At 31.6% G+C, this 19,898-nt stretch overlaps 3 protein-coding genes across 9 annotated transcripts; 2 read left to right on the forward strand and 1 right to left on the reverse strand.

The window, feature by feature from the left end:
* The first annotated feature begins 849 nt into the window (after positions 1 to 849).
* On the forward strand, positions 850 to 4,733 carry LOC111290476 (WAT1-related protein At5g40240-like). Its single transcript, XM_022881795.2, has 7 exons — positions 850 to 1,170; positions 1,260 to 1,322; positions 1,426 to 1,542; positions 1,679 to 1,931; positions 2,018 to 2,176; positions 2,284 to 2,435; positions 4,459 to 4,733. Exons 1-7 carry the CDS (start codon positions 965 to 967, stop codon positions 4,631 to 4,633), a joined length of 1,125 nt encoding a protein of 374 aa, XP_022737530.2. The 5' UTR covers positions 850 to 964; the 3' UTR covers positions 4,634 to 4,733.
* A 1,530-nt stretch (positions 4,734 to 6,263) lies between these two features.
* On the reverse strand, positions 6,264 to 12,175 carry LOC111289801 (protease Do-like 9). 7 transcript variants are annotated; one of them, XM_022881130.2, is made up of 9 exons: positions 11,304 to 12,175; positions 10,226 to 10,425; positions 9,954 to 10,134; positions 9,629 to 9,820; positions 8,365 to 8,597; positions 7,143 to 7,244; positions 6,963 to 7,013; positions 6,848 to 6,863; positions 6,264 to 6,490 (listed from the first exon to the last, which is right to left on the reverse strand). In XM_022881130.2, exons 1-9 carry the CDS (start codon positions 11,899 to 11,901, stop codon positions 6,450 to 6,452), a joined length of 1,614 nt encoding a protein of 537 aa, XP_022736865.2. In that variant the 5' UTR covers positions 11,902 to 12,175; the 3' UTR covers positions 6,264 to 6,449. The 7 variants fall into 7 exon arrangements, with proteins under 7 accessions (XP_022736865.2, XP_022736861.2, XP_089624453.1 ...); XM_022881126.2 differs by having other exon boundaries at positions 6,264 to 6,661; positions 6,759 to 6,863; XM_089768327.1 differs by having other exon boundaries at positions 6,264 to 6,661; positions 6,759 to 6,863; positions 10,226 to 10,389; positions 11,304 to 12,070.
* Positions 12,176 to 15,440: 3,265 nt separating this feature from the next.
* LOC111289737 (rac-like GTP-binding protein 3) lies at positions 15,441 to 19,877 on the forward strand. Its single transcript, XM_022881013.2, has 8 exons — positions 15,441 to 15,594; positions 15,900 to 15,987; positions 16,148 to 16,257; positions 16,351 to 16,414; positions 18,088 to 18,152; positions 18,233 to 18,298; positions 18,735 to 18,832; positions 19,460 to 19,877. Exons 1-8 carry the CDS (start codon positions 15,490 to 15,492, stop codon positions 19,494 to 19,496), a joined length of 633 nt encoding a protein of 210 aa, XP_022736748.1. The 5' UTR covers positions 15,441 to 15,489; the 3' UTR covers positions 19,497 to 19,877.
* The last annotated feature ends 21 nt before the right edge of the window (positions 19,878 to 19,898 follow it).

Genomic DNA, 19,898 nt, shown 5'->3' on the forward strand with positions numbered 1-19,898 from the left:
TATTTTACTTTATTTTATATTATATATATGTATTATATTAATAAGATCATTATTTAATGCCTTAATTTAATAAATTCATTTTTTACTTTTTTTATTTTTTATTTTTATTAAATTAATTTAATTAAAAAAAAGACCAATTGAAATATTCACATTGCAACTCAATTTAATTTTTGCTTTTTGTATTTTATATTTTGTATTTTTTATTAGATCAATTTTACAAAAATGATATTGATTGAAAAAATTATTAAAATAATTTGTATTTGATAAATTTGATTTATCTCAATTAAATAAAAGATGAATTTTTTAAAATCGAAATTAGGTTGAAACAAATTACTTTTTAAAAAAAAAAAAAAATAAGAGATCGGGGCAGAAACTTATTCAAGATGTTCTGTTTTGACTAATTTGAAAATGTACATAGAAGCAAATGCTTTATTTGTAATTTTATTTTACATATTATATTTAAAAAATGATTATTTGATATCTTGATTTAAAAAATTAATATTTTATGCTTAATGAAAGTTCAAGGACATTCTTTATGAGTTTTTTTTATTTTTTTATTTATTATTATTTTTAAATTAAATAACTTTCATAAAAAAAAATAAAGGCCAATCATAGTAACCTCTTGTCATCCTATTTATTTTTTTAGTTTTCGCTTTTTTATTTTTAAATTAAATGAATTTTGTAACAAAAAATTAATTAAATAAATATGATACATGGACGCGGGTGTTTGTTAGTTCAAATAAAACCTACAAACTATTAGTCAAATCAAATGTTTGTGTGGCAGATGATGCAACACGTGACGAGCTTAGTACTATTTTTGTCTTTTTGTCAAGTCGTCTTATCAAATTTGTCCCAATCACAATTTTAACATCTGAAAAAAAAAAAAAAAAAAAAAGGCGATCGTTAAGTTTAACAGCAACTTTTAAGTTAACCAGTTTCCAGCAATCTGGAGAGATAGAGAAGAATGAGAGTTGGAAAGATGAAAGTAAAGTCCTGCTTAGTTGACTTGGCGCCATTTGCAGCCATGGTGGCTGTGGAGTGCCTGGATGTTGGCTTAACTACCCTCAGCAAAGCTGCCATGTCCAAAGGGATGAGTCACTTTGTCTTTGTTGTCTACTCCAATGCTCTGGCTTCTGTCATTCTTCTTCCTGCTGCTTTTTTCTGCACTAGGTTCTTCACCATCTATCAACTAGCTCCATGTTCTCAATAATCATTGAGCACTTATACTAAGTTTTTCTTTTTTGGGACTTTTTGTGCAGGAAAAAGAGGCCACCAATTACTTTACCTTTGCTATGCAAGTTTTTCCTCTTAAGCGTTGCTGGGTATGCAATTAAACCTAACAGAGTTCTGTTTGTTGATCTTAGGAAGTGTGGGTTTGATTTCCTTTTTCTTGAAAGAATTGGGTTATGAATCTGGGTTTTGCAGGATTACTTTGATGCAGAACTGCGTATTCACCGGTGTAAACTACAGTTCTCCGACCCTTGCTTCTGCTCTTGGCAACTTAATTCCAGCTTTCACTTTCTTACTTGCTGTTATCTTCAGGTTTCATTTAATATTCTGATTTTTAAACAGCTATTTTTTGTTGAATTGAAGGATCCAATCATGCCTAGAGACTAGGGTAGAAGTTTTAATTTTGATCCCTGCTATATATATCGATTTGTTTTTTTGAACTTTATAGGATGGAAAAGCTAGAATTGAGAAGCTCAAGGAGTCAGATCAAAATCTTGGGCACCTTGGTATCCATTTCTGGAGCACTGATTATGACCATTTACAAGGGTCCTCCACTACTTTCCCCACCATCTCAACTACACTCACAACCATCTCCCTCAACCATGTTAACAACAACAACAGCAACAACAAACAATTGGATCATAGGTGGACTCTTCGTTGCCATTGCTTGTTTGTCCCTTTCAGTAAACATCATTGGTCAGGTAATATGCTATTTCATGATCTATACTAGGTTTGGGTTCAATCTTTGTGAGAGTTGAATTGATATCCTTCCCTGCTGTATTGAAAGGCGGCAATTCTTAAGGGGTATCCCTCAGAGATAACACTAGTGTCCTTCTATTGCTTCTTTGGGAGCATTCAATGCACATTGGTTGCCTTGATTGCTGAAAGAAACCCAAATGCTTGGAAATTGAGTCCTGATGTTGAACTCATCTCAGTGGTCTACTCGGTAAGTATACCGCACAAAAGAAAACTTCTTTTTGACTGGCAATTCATATGTTAGCTTTTCCGATCTTGCACAGCAAAGTTTGGCATCTAAGATCAATATCTTTTCAGGCCCTATTTGGAAGTGTGGTAACGTTTGCTGTGATAGCATGGTGCATACGACGGAAAGGGCCAGTCTTTGTAGCCATGTTCAAACCCTTAAGTATTGCTATTGCTGCCTTCTTGGGGTTCATTTTCCTTGGAGAAACGCTATATATTGGAAGGTAACAAACTCCTTACATCATTTTCAAACTTTTTTAGTTATCAAGCTGTTCGTTAACATAAATGACGCAGGCACTCACTTCTGTCTGAACTTGGATTATTTATTACAAGAGCTTGTAAATGAAAATTTTTGCTCAAATTTGTTTATTTAAATTAGTAAATGAACATAAACTAGTTTAGACCGGATGTTCAAGTAGCCTACCGGTTTGTTTACATTCATACTAGCAATGAGATACATGACAAAAACACAAATTAATAATGCATTGGAATTTCTTTGGCTCCAAATGGGGCAAATGGACAATTGATTCATGTCAAAAATATTAAATGCTAGCTAGGGTTTTTTTTTTTTTTTTCTCTTTTATATGACATAAAACATGGGAATGTTGAATTTTTGCAAACATTTTCGTTCTCTTTATCAGCTAATAAAGTACTGCTCAGTTACTTCTATTATAGCATTGGATAAACAAATGTTATTTGATTTAATCATTTATCTGAAGAATTTGAAGCATATAAAATTAGAGGGTTTACTGACTAAGAGTAGAAATCTTGAAAGCCTCCTCTTCCTCTCCTTTAGCAAGCCATAAAAATTAAACAGAAAAATTGGTGCATGCCAAACAAAAAAAAAAGTGAATATGTTTCCATTTTTTTTAATCAAGGTTCATGATCAAATAATGAAATCTTTAGTTTCTTAATTCTCAAATCTTAAGGTAGTTTGTCAACTCATCAATAGGGACAATTCCATTACAGTTTGAACATCAATCATGAAATTAGTGATCACAATAGAGCAAGTTGGATTGGTTTAGACTTTTGAGTTGGGTTATTTTGGATTCAAATCATTTCATGTCACAGGTTTGATCAGATTTTGTCGGATTTGGGTTTCTTTATTTATCAGGTCACTTGGGTTTTAGCTCGTTTTAAGTTGAGTGAAGTTTGGGTTACTACACATATCAAGTCATTCAAAAACTGAATTGTTTTGAGTCGGGTTATTTCGGGTTTGAATTATTTTAAGAATCAAATCATTACAAATTATTAGGATAAAATTCAAATAAAACTATTGTAATTTGTAAAAAAATGAAAAGTAAGAAATATTTTACTATGATAACTTTCAACTAATATTATAGTGATTAATTGCTTATATATTTGGCTTATGCTATCTATCTCTTTTCATCTAATTTCTTTTATATGTTGATAAAGTTTTAATTTTTTAATCTCTTTTCATGTTTCTTTGATTTATGTTCAACTATATTCTTCGTCTGGGTGTTTATTGAACTTGCAAATAAGTGTTAAATATTTTATTTACTAAAAATTTTAGGTATATAAGAATGCATGGTTTGAATTGATTAAGGCTTCAACTCAATATAAGCCAAACTCCAAAGTAATTCAGAGTCAGATTAATTTGAGTTCAGGTCACCATAAATGACAGGTCATTTTGGGTTTTAGGTTACCTTAAATCAAGCTAAGTTGGATATGAGGTCTTTTATGTTTTGATTATCTTAAATTCGAGTTAAGTCAAGTTCAGATAGGCAATTTTAATATATTATCGTATTAGAGTCAGTTTCAATTTAAGGCTGGTTAAGTCGATTTTTTGAATCATATCAAAATTTGCCACCTATATATGTATTTAGATAATATATCTTGGAGAAGTTTGAGTCATTAATCAATATTAGTTTTTTTTTCTTTAAATGAAAACGAATATAACGAGGTTTGAATCATTAGTCAATATTTTAATATTTTTAAAATAATACTTATATAAAAAAGTTTTAAGAAATTTTTTTTTTTTCTTAAAAAAAGAAGGGTGACATGACCCTATCTAGCCCCCTGTATAAAAATGTTTCACCGAACTCAAGTCTGACTCTGGGCTGAGAAGTGAATGCTGAAATGCTTCAAAATGAGAAGTTGCAAGCAACACTTTCCTTCATTCATACTTTCAGTTTTTAAGACGAAAAAGGATTCCATGGGTCACCTTAGGGCCTTACCTTTATAAAACTTAAATTGATTTGATAGTAACCCTCCTGTCCTTTGCAGCATTGTTGGAGCAGCCATCATTGTTACTGGCTTTTACGGAGTGATATGGGCGCAGTCCAAAGAAGAAAAGGACGAAATCGTCAACATGCATAAGCTACAGTCGTCGTCCTCGTCGTCATCATCATCATCGTCATCATCAAACACCCCTCTCTTACATGGACATCTTGATGCATAAATGATAGTGTCTTTTTTTCTTGTTAATGAATAAGAGGATGAGAATTCTTATTATTTGCTAGCAACTGAGCCCTTCTTTATAAATGTGTGAATTATCGATATATCCACTCCTACGAAAAAATTGCAGTTAGGTAACGTCCGGTTCGAAAAAATTCATAAATTTATTTCTGAAATTTTGATGGTAGGAATTTGAAATATTTGATTAAGGGTAATCTAATTATGAAAAAAAGTGACAGATTTTTAATAGTATTTAAAATGTCATAATCATAAATTTATTTCTTCTTTTGATATTTTAGGATTTTGCATAAAAAGTTATTTTATTTTTAAATTTAATTTAAATAAAAAATTATAAAATAATCATTATTTTTTTGAAAAATGTGTTTGGAAGTAATTAGAATTTATATAGAAATTTTCTTTTCAATTACAATTAAGACGTTTGACATTAAGAAATATTTTATATAATTCTTTTATATTTTAAAATTTAAGGTTTAGGAGTAATATTTTATAAAAAAATTATTTAAGATATTTTTGTATAAAAAATATCTTACATAATTTTTTATATTTTTACCAATAGATTATTTAAGATATTTTTATAGAAATATTTTAAATAATTTTTTTATTTTTTTAACGAGATTATTTAATGTGTTTTTAAAGAAAAAATACTTTAAATAATTTTTTTATTTTTTAAAGGGTATTATTTAAATATTTTTGGATAAAAAATACTTTAAATAATATTTTTAAAAAAATATGAGAATATTATTTAAGATATTTTTGGATAAAAAAATACCCTATATAATGTCCTCATATTTTCTAGAATGATTTAAAAAAAAAAAACAAAAAAACTATTTAAGAGGTTTTTGGATTAAAAATATATTAAATAATCTCTTTTAATTTTTTAAAAGAAATTATTTAAGATATTTTTCTCAAATATACTTTCAATAATCAACTTTTAAGAAATATATATATAAAATTTTTTAAGACATTTTTTGTCTTAAATAATCCCTTTTAAAATAGTAAAAAAAATTATTTAAAACGTTATTCAATCAATAATATCTTAAATAATCTTCCATACTTTTTTATTGATAATATTTTATAAATAAAAGTAACAATCATAAAAATATTTATTTTCTTTTATCATTATTTATCATTTGAATATTTATTATTAATAAAAACCAATGAAAAGTTAATGTCATATATTACGAAGTTTATGATAATTATTTAAAAATTAATATACGTAAATTTTTTAATTAAATAAATAAATTTGAATACAAAATATCTTAAAAATAAAAAATAACCCTGAGTAGCACACTTTTTCAAAAACATATTTTCTCTCGAAATCTATAATTCCACAAATCAAATAACCCTTTATAGTTATTATAGTTTCCACCAAAATTTCGGGATTAAGTTTCTTTTTTTTTTTTTTTTTTGTGCGTCTGGTGGTAGAGCTGGAGATACAAGCATGGCTGATGACTTTGGACGATTGAAGATATGTTTTCCATTCAACAAGGCAATTCTAATTATTAAGTAGTGAGAAAATATAACCACGACTAGGCTTTCATTTCTCAAATATATATATATATATATATATATATATATATATATACATTATAGTAGCGATCAAACAAAACAAATGCTTCAAAGATGTATACAAAATTCATACAAGGGAAAATAAAAAAGAAATGTTTGACAATCAATAGCGGATGGGCAAACCCATTCATAGCTAAGTGCAAAAATGCTTTTAATCGCCTTAAAATGGGACATCATTGTTTCATATTAGCAGTCCTAGTATGATATCCGACCAAGAAGGCTATAAACACTTACCTGACAAGCCCCATTCCGCAAAATATAACGTTGCTTCCTAGATGTGGCAAAAAACAAAAATTACCCATAGAAAAGCTACAACAAATCAATCAATTAGGTACGGTCATTTTCATGTCTTGAGATCGTCCGACATAGCTGATGGTATGCAATGCATAGTGAAAATGTCTGGAGTAGCCGCCTTCGCCGTCTTTGTCCTAAGTACTACTATCTACATTAAAAAACACACATGAATCTAAGAGCAGTGCAACAAGAGCATGTGTTGGAGTGTGCATGCATGTCGACAGAGAGAGAGAAAAAAGGAAAACCTGTTCATATTCTAAATCAAATTTCAAAAATTCATCATCACAGTTCTCTACCATCTCAGCCAAGCTCTTTAAATTCTTCACAAGCTTACCATTAAATGCAAGGACCTGCATAGGTACAAAACACAGAAGGTATTTGTATCCGACAAATAAAAGAAATTGAACTCCTGAAATAAAAAATAGTTGCAACGGACTGATGATCCTAACCTGAGTGTTAACAATGTCCTCATATCCTATATTGATATCAGACACAAGAACCTTCAAAAGAATTTTTAAGAAAATATGTTAGAAGAACGGATTAGCAGAACATGCCCACTGTAATAAGTAGGCATATGCATGTGCATGCAAACACACACACACACAAAGAGAGAGAGAGAGAGAGAGAACCTGAGACACCACAACAAGCTGTTCATCAGGTGATTGTGGCATTGAATGCAAGAGTTTGTCCAAAAGCTTTACTGGAGCTTCATATTCATAATCCTTCCCATACTGAATAAATATGCAAAATACAGCTGGATTATTTGGAAACAAAACCTAAAACTGCTGATTTTATTGCTAACTTTTGAAAAATAAAACTCAATACTGTCAAGAAATTGATGAGAAATTGAAGTTCTACATTTTTATGCTCTTATTTTTATAACACCATAGGTGATAAGCATGTCCGATTTAGCACAATGAGATCAACAGTAAAAACACAATTTGACTAAATAGTCATATAAAATCTCACTACAAAAAGAAAAGACTTAATAAGGAACACCAAAATTTGCTTGAAATCCTAACAATCAGTCATCTTCTGATCCATCTATTACATAATTTGAAAAAAAAAAGTCTAATGATGCACACAACAGGAAAACTAATACAGTCAGAAGGTGGCAAAAGAAAATGGTAAACCATTGCATAAAGTCCTTTTCCAGTTCCTAAAAACATGAAAAAAGATGATATAGCATTTAACTCACACCCAATCAACTCATCCAATTCAGAACATCCTCTATCCCAAGACATTGCAGTATTGAGCATTTATTAACAGCACAGACTAATCCAGCTTCAACAGAAACATTAATTTATGAAATTCTTTGGCAACCACCTAGGCACCAGAGAATTTGGGGGTGATTGGGAAATATGAAGTTCTTCCACAAATCACAGATAGAATGATGAGGAAAATTTCATTTTCAAAGTATTCTCTACAACCCCAACATCAAGAAGGGTCTAGAAATGTTTATTTAGGCTATTACAAACTACATAAACAACAAAATTGCAGGTTTTAAGAGAATATTCAATCCACTAAGAAAGTAAACCAGCAGAGCTGAATTCACTAAGCCGACTGAGGCAGCTGGAACCTGTGTTGTGCACTTTGAATGCAAAATTCAACAGAAATATGCTCAGTCAAACATGCATACGGATTCATGGCTTTTGACACTCCAAAAAAGAACATGAACAATCATACATATAGCGCAATATTGAAATAAAAATAGATTAATATTATCTACTTTTTGAGCATGCATAAAGGATCTTCACTTTATAGCATCTAAGCTAGCAAAACAGGTCTTCAGAGGCTTTATTTTATTATTGTGACAGACGGAGGCACTAGATTTTGAAGAAAAAAAGGTACCTCGGAACGTAAATATGGGACAGACACAATTGTAAACACAAATCCTGCAATTATATAATATGAAGGAGGTCTGCCCTTGTTGTGTGCTGGAATAAGCCTTCTGTGCGATGCAAGTTTGATGTTGAAATTTAGAATCTCAGAATCACGAAGAACTTTAATTGCTGAACTATCTCCACTATATTTTTGTGACACAAGGTAACTGAAACCTATGCGTTCTCCATGCCGAAAAGGAACTGAGAAAACATCAAGATTGGAAAACAAATGCAACATCAGAAAAAAAATGAACAAAAGGGATTGAACAGAAGATAAAAAGAGAAGAATTGAACTTGTCAGTTGTCCTAATAAAAATATTGATAGCAATTTTAGCTATCTTTCAAGTTAATAGTGCTGTATGGATTAACATTTCTGACATAACTAACTCTCATTAGTACATTTAGTAAAGTTCATAACAATTTTTTAATAACCAAACTGGAGGTCTAACCAGTTAGATGTCTAGTTCAACTGGCCTAACCGGTTTAAAACATGCATTGGTTATACTTTAAATAAATAATCTATTATTGAATATATATTAAATGACAGATACATAACAAATAAATGAATTTGACTTAATGGCTAGTTTTTTAATGAGACAAAAAGATGGTAAGGATTCAAATCCCACTATTTACAATAATTTTATAAACAATAAATAATGATTTAAATAAAAAACCGATTCAAAATTCGGTCAAACCTGGTTTAACAGGAAGCTTGACCAGTTCTTAACTTATTTAATGTCAATAAGTTTTTTAACATGTTCCAGACCGGATAGGCCACTGGTTCCCGATACCACAACGGTCTGGTTCTGACAAGACTCATTCATAGTTGTGGAGATAGCGGCTCTTAATCATAAATTCATAATTGGTTAATCCAGGAATTCATATTTAAAAGATTAACTAAAGGCCTCAGAAAAGTTCCCTATTCAATTCCACCCTCACCCTTTTTGGTTTGAATTGTTAACCTGTAATTGCATAAAGCCCTAGAAACACACATTTTATAGTAATGATAAACTTACTATAAAGTACTTTCTGAGGACCATACACAAACTTGTTTAGTTCATTGTAATAATAACAGTTCACTCTTATGATAACAAGGATTTTCACTACTTACGAAGCTGGTGCATAAAAATTTCACTCCGTAAAAACATGGCAGAGTGTATATGTGTATCCATACAGCACAAGTCTGTGCGCAGGTGCATTATGTATCTATGTATAGATAAAGAACACCTTACCTGTTCCATCGTTGGCAATATCAACCCCATCAAAGCTGAGCATAATATCTGATGACTTCAAAACCCCAGATTCTGGAGCTGTGGGATCAACTCTTCGGATTCGAACACCTTTCTGATCAGGTTTCATACTCATTGCCGTTCGCAAATCAGGATTTTCCATTTTCTGCCACTCAACCCCCAAAATTGGGAATCCTAGCACAATCAGAGAGATCATGACAAGTTCAGCAGGATGATAAACACAGCAGATAGCACTTTCATCACACAATCATAACTTTAAAGTAGATTGATAAAAAGTATTATTTAACAGAACTCAAACTAAATTTACCAGTATATGCTTCATTCTTCTCGTAGTCTTGGATGAAGTGCTGGATAACAGGTGTTGGTATCACATACCCTATATTTTCTACGTCTTCATGTTTGAGTGACTGAAATGCGATGCCCACACAACTGCCTTTATCATTGAAGGCAGGCCCACCAGAATTTCCGGAGTTTATAGCAGCATCTATCTGCAAATAGTCGATAATAGATAATAGAAGAAAATTTTTAATGGGTTAGATATTGCATGTAAAAGAAATGCTAGAAAAGTAATTATGTAACCTGCAAACCCAGGAGCTCTGTGGACCCGTGAACATAAGACAGGATTTCTATTCGTGATACAACTCCACTTGTCACAGAGATTGTATCTCCCCCAATTGGGTAACCAACAACAGTCACAGCATCTTGAAGTGCAGGCAATTCTCCAAATTCCACTGGTGACACACCTTCCCAGAACTCATCATCATTAACCGTAAGCATTGCTACATCACCACATAAACCAAAGCATATATTCACCAAATAAAGAAAGAAAGCTATCATCTGAAGCCATGCAGATATCTCCAGAATTTCAATTATTTTTTACATCAGACTGACTGAAGTCCAAGCACCTCTCTCTTGAACATGAGTTCACACTTCACACTATGAATGAGTTGAATTTGCCCCTCCTATTTTCTTACTATATTAGTGTTTTTCATCTATCCTCTTTCTCCTTAACCATGCATCACCTCCAAAGAAATTTACATTCAGCTCTCATAAACCATAGATCAGTTTTCTATGTCTGTGCCTCGTATATGATGCCCACACAGAATACTTGTACTCTATTAGAAAAAAAATAAACTCGTACCTCTCAAAACATGAAACTTAATTCACGTTTCCTTCTCATCATTGCTTAAATATCTTTGAAGTACTTAATATCTAAAATATAGTAATAACAACCAAGGAGGGAGGGAAGAAAGATTGAAAGACAGAGAGAGAGCAATCCTCACACCCCAAGAAGCTTACTTAATAGTTTAAACTTCGTGCTTTGCCTCCATAGGCGGAAGAAATCTTTGCCACCCTCTCTACTTCAAGTAATTAGAAATTTTCATTTCATATATAGAATATATGCAATATCTTCATTTAAGCATTACAAAATAATTAGAAACGGTAGGGCAATGATACTAGTTAGCAATAGTTATAATGAATATGATTATTATTCATCATTTACTTAGGGTATTATTTTCAGTTTTTCACCATAGTGTAATAATTTCAATTTCCTTTATGCTGACATTATAACATGCTAGGCCAAAACATTGGTAGTAGTATCGGATTACCAGCGTTTATTAGAAATTCGATTTATTCATGTGAGAACTTAACATACCAATATCACATTCGGTTCCAATAGCAAGGACAGTAGCCAAGTACTTAGTATCAGACCCACGTTTCTTAACTTTAACCTGAGTGTAATGTTCCACGGAATGCGCATTCGTCAGTACCCTTCTCCCTCCGATCACGAACCCACTACTACTTGAACTATACTGCCTTTTTCTCTGCCAAGGCAACGAGAAATTTGGCTCCGTATGAACGCAAAACACCTTCACTACTGCATCCATTGCCGGCAACACCCGACCTCCGACCGAATCCCCGCTCAATTCCCCTCCGCCACCTCCTCCTCCTCCAACTCCAGTGGCGTTGCCGTTGGGAATGCGGCGGCTAGGGGAGAGGATTGCGGGCGGAAGTTGAGGATGTAGAGGCTCGGGGTTTTCGGGGAGCTTGGGGAGTTTTTTGGGGCGGCCACGAGGGCGGGCAGAGGTGGTGGTTGCGGCGGCGGATGTGGAAGTGGTGGTGGAGGGGATGATTTCGACGTTACTGACGGAGAAGACGTCGTCTAATGCAATGTTGGAGGAAGGGGATTCTAGGGCTTCAGAGGGATTAGGGACTTTGGGTTTTCGGCCTCTTTTTCTTTTGGCATCTTCCATTTATTTATTACGAAAAAGGAATGGCGATCAATTAACGGAAGAAGCTTTCCTTTGGGATCAAAGAAAGGAATTCTTGGAGAGAAAGAGAGTACAGTGCTATTAGAAGTAAGTATTTATATTTGATCGGAGACAACGAGAGATGGAGGGAAGAGAAAGGAAAGCTAATTGTAGTTGTTTTTGGACTCTGCTTGTTTGTTTGTTTGTTTGTTTGTTTGTCGTTACTTTAGACTCAGTGCCTAGTCCTCGGCCTTGCGTTTGTTTGAATGGCATTGGCAAAGGTTGTCACGTTGTCAATGTTGTCGGCCAAATCAGGCATTTGGGGAATTGGATTGGCTTCCGCTCGGCTTCAATCGGGGGTGGGCTGGGGGAAACCCAATATCCAGGCTTCGCCCTTTGAGAATTGAGATAGGCTTAGTTTATGGTTGATTTAGGCCTTGTTCAAACTTGTATTGGGTTCAGTTGTGTCCCGTCTTCTCTCACATAACATAACACAGACGGGAAAGCCTACCTTGTCTTGTCTTCCCAAGTTAACATTTATGTTTCTAGTTTAATTGTAAAATTATTGTATGCTTAGCTGTGGAACCTAAGCCCTAAAAGGGGAAGCACAAACCATAGCCTTAATGAAATCAACTTAGCATGCAAGCTATATAGCATAAAAGGACTTTAATTTTTTTCTCAAGTTTATTTATAAAATAACCCCGTAAAAAATATTTCAAAAAAAAAAAAATCCCAAAAGATTTTTCCCCAATGGCTTAAGAATTTAACAAATTTTTAAATTTAAATTTCAATATTTATAATCTCTTTTATTAGCTTTTTTTTTTTGTAAAAAAAATTTGAAGATAGATAGATTATTCAATCTCTCAAATTAAGATAAAATATGTTATATTTAATAGTCTAAAACAAATTTAAAATGATCTCAATAAATGATCAGACTCGAACTCAAAATCTCTTATTTGAAATGGATGAACCTAACCGATTAAATTAACTACTTATTGATTTCTATTGTCTTTATTATATTTAGACTATGACTTTTTTTTTTGTTTAAAAAAAGCATTGCAGCTGCAACAAACTAAAGAACAAGCATCCTTGTTGTTGCAATAAAACTATAAAAGCATGCTTTTAGGCAAAATATTGAACAAATTAATATCACAACATTTTTTTAAAACAGCTGTTTAGCTTTGCTTGCATTCTGGCAAATATATTTTTCCTCCTTTGTGGGCAACCCTTTCTTTGATTATGTTTACTTAATCTTTACTTAATACCTTCCACCACCCCTCTTGAAACCTGCAATAATTATGGTTGGCTCTCCATTTTTTTCTTGCTTTAGAACTGCCTTTTTTGTCTTAACTTTTGCAAATTTAGTGGGATGGCCAACCCAGCTAGACTTTTCTCTTCTTCCTCTTGTTTTAAATCTCCTTTTTTTTTTTTAAGTCTTTCTTTATTCTATTTTCATATGCACGTTTTCAGCATACCATATTTGTTTTCCCTAACTTTTCATTAATCAAAACGGTTTCTATTTTCTATTCTCTTATTTAAACTTTAAACTCGTAACTCTCTTTTTTGGTACATGTGATTTAAGAGAGTTATAATTTTTCTTTTATAACATAATTTCCATTCTATCTTATTTAAGATAGATTTGGTAATTAGTGTCATTGTGTCGTGTAAAATATTATATTTATATTATATTTTACATAAAAATTACGTATTATAATTCATATTGACACGAAAATATAAAAATGTAATTTTTTGATTTTATTTAACATATCTATGATTTTTGTAAAATTTTAAATCGTGTTATTTTTGTGTCTTTTATTCGTATTATTTTGGTATTCAATTATCATATCATATTTTTAATTATCAGATCTTGTTTAAAATTTGAACTTAACTCTCATTGCACCCATTTTAAGATTCAAATTCAACTTGAGATATTGAAATTGAAATTTCAAGTTGCTCTAAAAGTTTAAATAAGTTTTTTTTTTTTTAAGAAAAATTCGAGATAAATAAGTTACCCAATCCCTTAAATTAAGATAAAATATATCATATCTAACAATTTAAGATAGATTATTATAGAATATGCATTCAAAATTATCCCAACAAGCGATCAATAATAAAATTCAAACTCAAAACTTTTTTATCAAAAAAAATAAATTTTAATTAATTGAACCAATCACTTATTAAAAAAATTTAAATAAATTATTCTTTGTATTATGACATGCATGCTTTGAAGCAATTTATATTTGAATCAAGTACCCATAACTTAATAATTAAACAAATAAACAAACACATTTACTTCCTTCTACCCCTTCTATTAGTTAGTTTTTCTTCCTTCAAAAACACATTTGTGTGGGGATACCTAACATCTTGATGGGTATTTGAAATAAATTAGTTTTTCATATATGAACATTTTCAATGGGCGGAACCAAAACCAACTTTGATAGGTCTGAATTAATAGCATTTTTTTTAGTATAAAATTGCAACTCCTGTTGTTGTTTAATATATCAAATTGATTTAATATTAAAAAATATAGTAATTAACACCATAAATTCAACATAAAAAAATTAATTAATTAAAATATGAGCTTTACCTCGAATAATTCATCTATAAATTTTTATAAAAGTGAACTTTGGCTACTTTTTTAATAATAATAATAATAATAATGCTTTTTGTGGTCCTAATCCTAAAACCGATTATTTAATGTAGTAGGTATCACTTCAATGGGACCCATTCAATGTCGTAGGTGTCACTTCAATGGGACCCATTCAATGTCGTAGTAATGTGTAGGTATACTAAAATTTCATTGATAAATGCTTGTAAGGGATCAAATTTATTGGAGGGTTATGAAAATAAATAAATAAATAAATATATTAGATTTAATTTAAATAAATTTATTTATATTAAATAAAAAAGTACATTGATAAATTTAAGAAAATAAAAAAATAAATTATTTATATTTAAAATTTAATTTAATTAATTAATGCAATCATATTTGTAATGATATTTAATAATTTTAAATTTTAAAATTTATAATTTTTTTATTATCTTTTTATTAATTTTTTATATAATACAAAAATATTTTTGGTTTTTTTGTTATTGACGTGGGATACTTATTGAGTAATTCAATTTTTTTTTACTGGAACCATTGTCAGGCTAAATGTGTTTTTGTTTTTTATGAAATATTATCAATCAGTGGAGTTACATTAGAAAAGAAATTGACCAAAAAAAAAAAAAACACTACGTTGAAAAGTCTAGGCTTTTTTATGACCTTAAAAAACTCTTGGAAGTCATTATCTTGCAAATTTTAAAAAAAAAATGGAGAGATAAAGAAACACATTTTCACAATAATAATAATAATAATAATAATAGTAATAATAAAAGAAGTAGAGTAGTTATAGAATTGTTACAGAAGAAATGAACTGAGTGAGAAGCATGTGATCCACCGCGAGTTTTCTCTCTCACTCTCTCTTTGACTCTGAACACAAAGTTAAAAAAAAACAAAGAAAAAGACCATAAATTGATCCACCCAACAAAACTACCCATTTGTCTTTTTTCTTCTTTATTTGCTTTTTTCTTTTTTGTGTGTGTGTTTCAATGGCTTCAAGTGCTTCAAGGTTTATCAAGTGTGTAACAGTTGGAGATGGAGCTGTTGGCAAGACTTGCATGCTTATTTGCTATACAAGTAACAAGTTCCCCACTGTATGTTCTTTTTTCTCTCTGGCCTGGGTATCTCAGTTTTGATGTTCATTTTTGTAGTCTGTTAAGGTTTTTTTTTTTTTTTTTTGCAAATGAATTTTCTATTTTTTCATGGCTTTTCTTCTTGTTTCATGCAAAATCTCTAACTTAATGTTTCTGAACATGTTTTTGGCTTGTTCATGATCATGAAAAGTTTGTCCTTTTGGGTTCTTACAATTTGGTAAATGTTATGGGTTTTTCTTGTTCTATAATTCCATGGGGCCTTTTCGGTTCTTTTGAATCTGGGATTTTGTTGTTTTTTGTATCAGGATTACATACCAACTGTTTTTGATAACTTCAGTGCAAACGTTGTAGTTGAAGGCACAACTGTGAACTTAGGTCTTTGGGACACGGCTGGTATCAATTCTATTTGATGTTTATCCTCTACTTCTTCAAAACCGTGCTTAAAAAGCTTCATTTTACATTCATTATGGCACTTTCTTTTTTTAAGTCAAATTTGGTAACTATACTGTCTTAATTCTTAAACTTGTTGTGAAGTTTTGATGACTTTTTGTAGGACAAGAGGATTACAATAGATTAAGGCCTTTGAGTTACAGAGGGGCAGATATCTTTGTCTTAGCTTTCTCATTAGTTAGTCGAGCAAGCTACGAAAATGTTCTAAAAAAGGTGAATTTATCCTGGATCTTTAATTTCTTTGAACAATTGTGATGTGTTATGTTAATCTTCTTTAATTCTCTAATACATTGCTTTCTTTGACAGTGGATCCCTGAACTTCAACATTTTGCCCCCGGCGTCCCTGTGGTTCTGGTTGGCACCAAATTGGGTAAATGGGCAACCATTTCTTTAGTATTTCTCTAAAATGAATGCCTCTTCAGTTAAATCCAATGTCGATTTAGTTCCTTATATTGTAGTAGAGTAGCATCACCAGATATCAGACATTCGCTCCCAAAATTTTTGAACTGTTCATTACTTAGAGTTTAAAAAGTAGTTAAATGATATGCGTACTTTAAAGCTGCTGTAATATTCATTCTTTCCCCTTTTGGCAAATGCTTTAAGGAATTTGAGTTCTGACAAGGGATATAGTAATAGAATATTGTTTTAAACACAATTTCTATTTGCCAATTCTGTGCGTGTTTGAAATGGAGATTTTAGCTAGGTTGTGACTGCAAAGGAGACAGAGTAGGAAATAAATTTAATTAAGAGGTACTGGAATTGACACTGATTAATGTGTATAATCGGAAAATCTTGTTCAAAATCTACTTGATATACTAGAAATTTACTTTTTAATCCAAGTTACATGTCCTGTAAAGATCAAAGGAAATAGGATATAGACTGCAGCAGACTTGAGAACATAAGATAAACAGAAAATATGCCCTTGAATCTGTTAAGCTGAAAGGATTTGTTTATCAAACTTCGGTAGGTGGGGACCTGATGCTATTTTCTAATTACCTTAGGTCTGAGCTTAAGCTTGGTTGTATGAAAATTGTGTGGTCATTGTGAATGATTGATCCTAGAATTAGCATTTTAAAGACAGCTTCTAAAGTTGATAGTTTCATCTTGTTTTGATCTAATAATGGTCAAGCCCGTCAGAAGACTAATGCACAATTTAAAGCACTTAGGAAGTATTTGGTGCACAAGATTATGATAGGATAAGATAAGATGATATTATGAATAGGATTAGATTAAATAATGTCATCTTATCTTATGTTTGATGTGTGCAAGGATTATGATAGGATAATTTTATTTATTGGTCAAAATTATCCTTCCTTAAAGTTTATACAGTTTAAATTATTGATGTAGTTTTTAAGGGTATAATAGGATATGTAAGTTCAATCCGATGGATTAAAAGTAATCCTCTCCACTTTGTAAGGATTGAATCATCCTAAATGATTAATCCCCCTTGCAATCCTATCCCTTTCTTTAGATACAAACCAACCAAACATAATAGAGGATGATTATTATCCTATCATATCCATTATCCTATGTACCAAACATGGCCTTAGAGCCTAGAGAATGGTTGTCTATTGCATCTATAGAAGAATGCAATTACTCCAATATCGAGTTTAGATTAGTGTGAAGCTTCCAGTTTCAAACTTAGCATCCTCTTTTGTGCATTATTTTTCATTCTTGGGAAAAGATGTGTTCAGAGTACATTTCCATATGCCTGATGAACTTTTTCGCTGTATTTAGTTGTTGCATATTTTAAATTCTGCTGGACACACTGCTTCTCAAGTTAATGGACCAAATGGACAGTTTACTGCTTTCATAGAGAAATATAAATGGAGTACTCTTGCATCTTCTAAAAAAGGGATTACTACTGCACTCATTTGAATGAACCGTCAAACTTTTAAGTTACCCTTTTGAAGTGGGATCTGAATAACCCATCTCCTTCTAAAGGCGCCTTTCAAAGTTAATTTATTACTTTTGGTAAAATTGCAATTTATATGTGATAATTTTCTGGACAACATGGTAATGTCTCTTAAAATGGACGAATAGATCTTCGTGAGGATAAGCATTATCTGGCTGATCATCCTGGCTTGCTCCCTGTTAGCACTGCACAGGTATGATTTCTACTCACTGGTGGTGGACTATGTAGTAGGTGTTATTCAGGTTTTAAACCCTAATCATTGCATTAAAACAGGGCGAGGAACTTCGCAAACAGATTGGTGCTGCTTATTACATTGAGTGCAGCTCAAAAACTCAGCAGGTATGAAAAAACTTAGCATCTACTCTGTATTGATGGCATTGGGAGACTTAGGTCTCTCGCGGACAACACAGAGGAGTTCTTGGTTGGATTGGTTTATAGACTTGAACTCTTTCTTTGAACTTGGTAACTTGTAATTCTTTTGAACTTGGTAACTTGTAATTTGTTAAGTCAGTCTCTATGTGATATGGATCATGTCATTAATAATAAAGATCCCATTTCAAACTTCTTGGAGCCATTGTATTTCAGGCTCAAATCTTGGTCTTATTTTGGTCCAAAAATAAATTCACGGATTGGTTATACATCTTTATAAGACTGCAGTTTTGTTCCCTGGTTATCTCAAAACACAGGACATCCTTAATTTCATACATGTCTGTATTTCTGTGGGAGGCTTGAATAGCATGGAATTATTCCCGTTATCATTTTCTCACTTTTGCAGAATGTAAAAGCAGTTTTTGATGCTGCAATCAAGGTTGTCATCAAGCCTCCCCAGAAACAGAAGGAGAAGAAGAAAAAGTCAAGTCGAGGATGCCTAATGTCAGTATTTTCTTTTCTTAAATTTATGGGTGCTTGTTATCTTCTGATTGTCTGTTTTGCGAAATTTTCTGGCCTGACATTCTATTTTGTGTTGAAAAATTTTAAAAGCAAACATACAAGTGCCCAAGGGAAATTGTTAAGGTTCTGATTTTTAAATGTGACACTGAATGTAATGATTTCCTGTGCATTTCAATTTTACGGCACTTATTAGCAAGGCTCAATCCTGAGTAGCTTAGATATGACACAGCTCCTTTGATCTGCACATCATCAACATTCAGTACTAAGAATTCTCTTGTAAATTGGTTTTTTTTTCTCTGTTCTGCATGCTAAATACATATTTGTGCTTCTGTATTCTCTCATCTGATATAGCTGTTGGAGCCATTTCTACTATCCGGTCAAATCATACAGTAAGAAAATTTTCTAACTTGCTAGTAGTTTAAGGTACTTGATTGTGCAGCTTAAGTAGTTGCATTGCATTTTTGCTTTTGTTCGACATATTTTATTTCGATTTCCATGATTTTTATGAAAAAATTATTATTACTTCATAGAATTTACTGTCCAAAATGTCATTCTTTAATCCATAGCCCATAGGTCCCAGGCATGATTTGGTTTTCATTCAAATTGCAGAAACATCTTCTGCGGAAGGAACCTTGTGCAATCTTAAATGAAATAGATTATCTTCGAATCAAATGCTTCTGGAACGATGATGCCAACATGTCACCTAGAGATTCTTGGAGCCATCATGATCAATTGAGTTTGCTTTTCATGCAGCGGTTTTAATAGATTATACAGCATAGTTCTCCCTGAAAGTCACTTTGTGGTTTTGTCTGAATTTGATCTTACAGTCTGATTAGTGTTAAAAGAATACATTCCACTGCTAAATCACTATCTTGATTTCTTGTAAAGAGTTAAAGCTCTGTGGCTTTGTCACAAGTAGATACATCTTTTAGGTATTACTGTGCATGGAAAAAAAAATATCTGGTTTGAGTTTTGTGTTACAGTAAAATATCTACAGCTTTCTTAAGTAGATGTTCTATTTTCTTAATTTTCTTTTGGTACTTCTGGT

Source organism: Durio zibethinus, chromosome 11, assembly GCF_047325235.1.
Source record: "Durio zibethinus cultivar Kanyao isolate XHJ-2024 chromosome 11, ASM4732523v1, whole genome shotgun sequence".
Taxonomy (NCBI): Eukaryota; Viridiplantae; Streptophyta; class Magnoliopsida; order Malvales; family Malvaceae; genus Durio; species Durio zibethinus.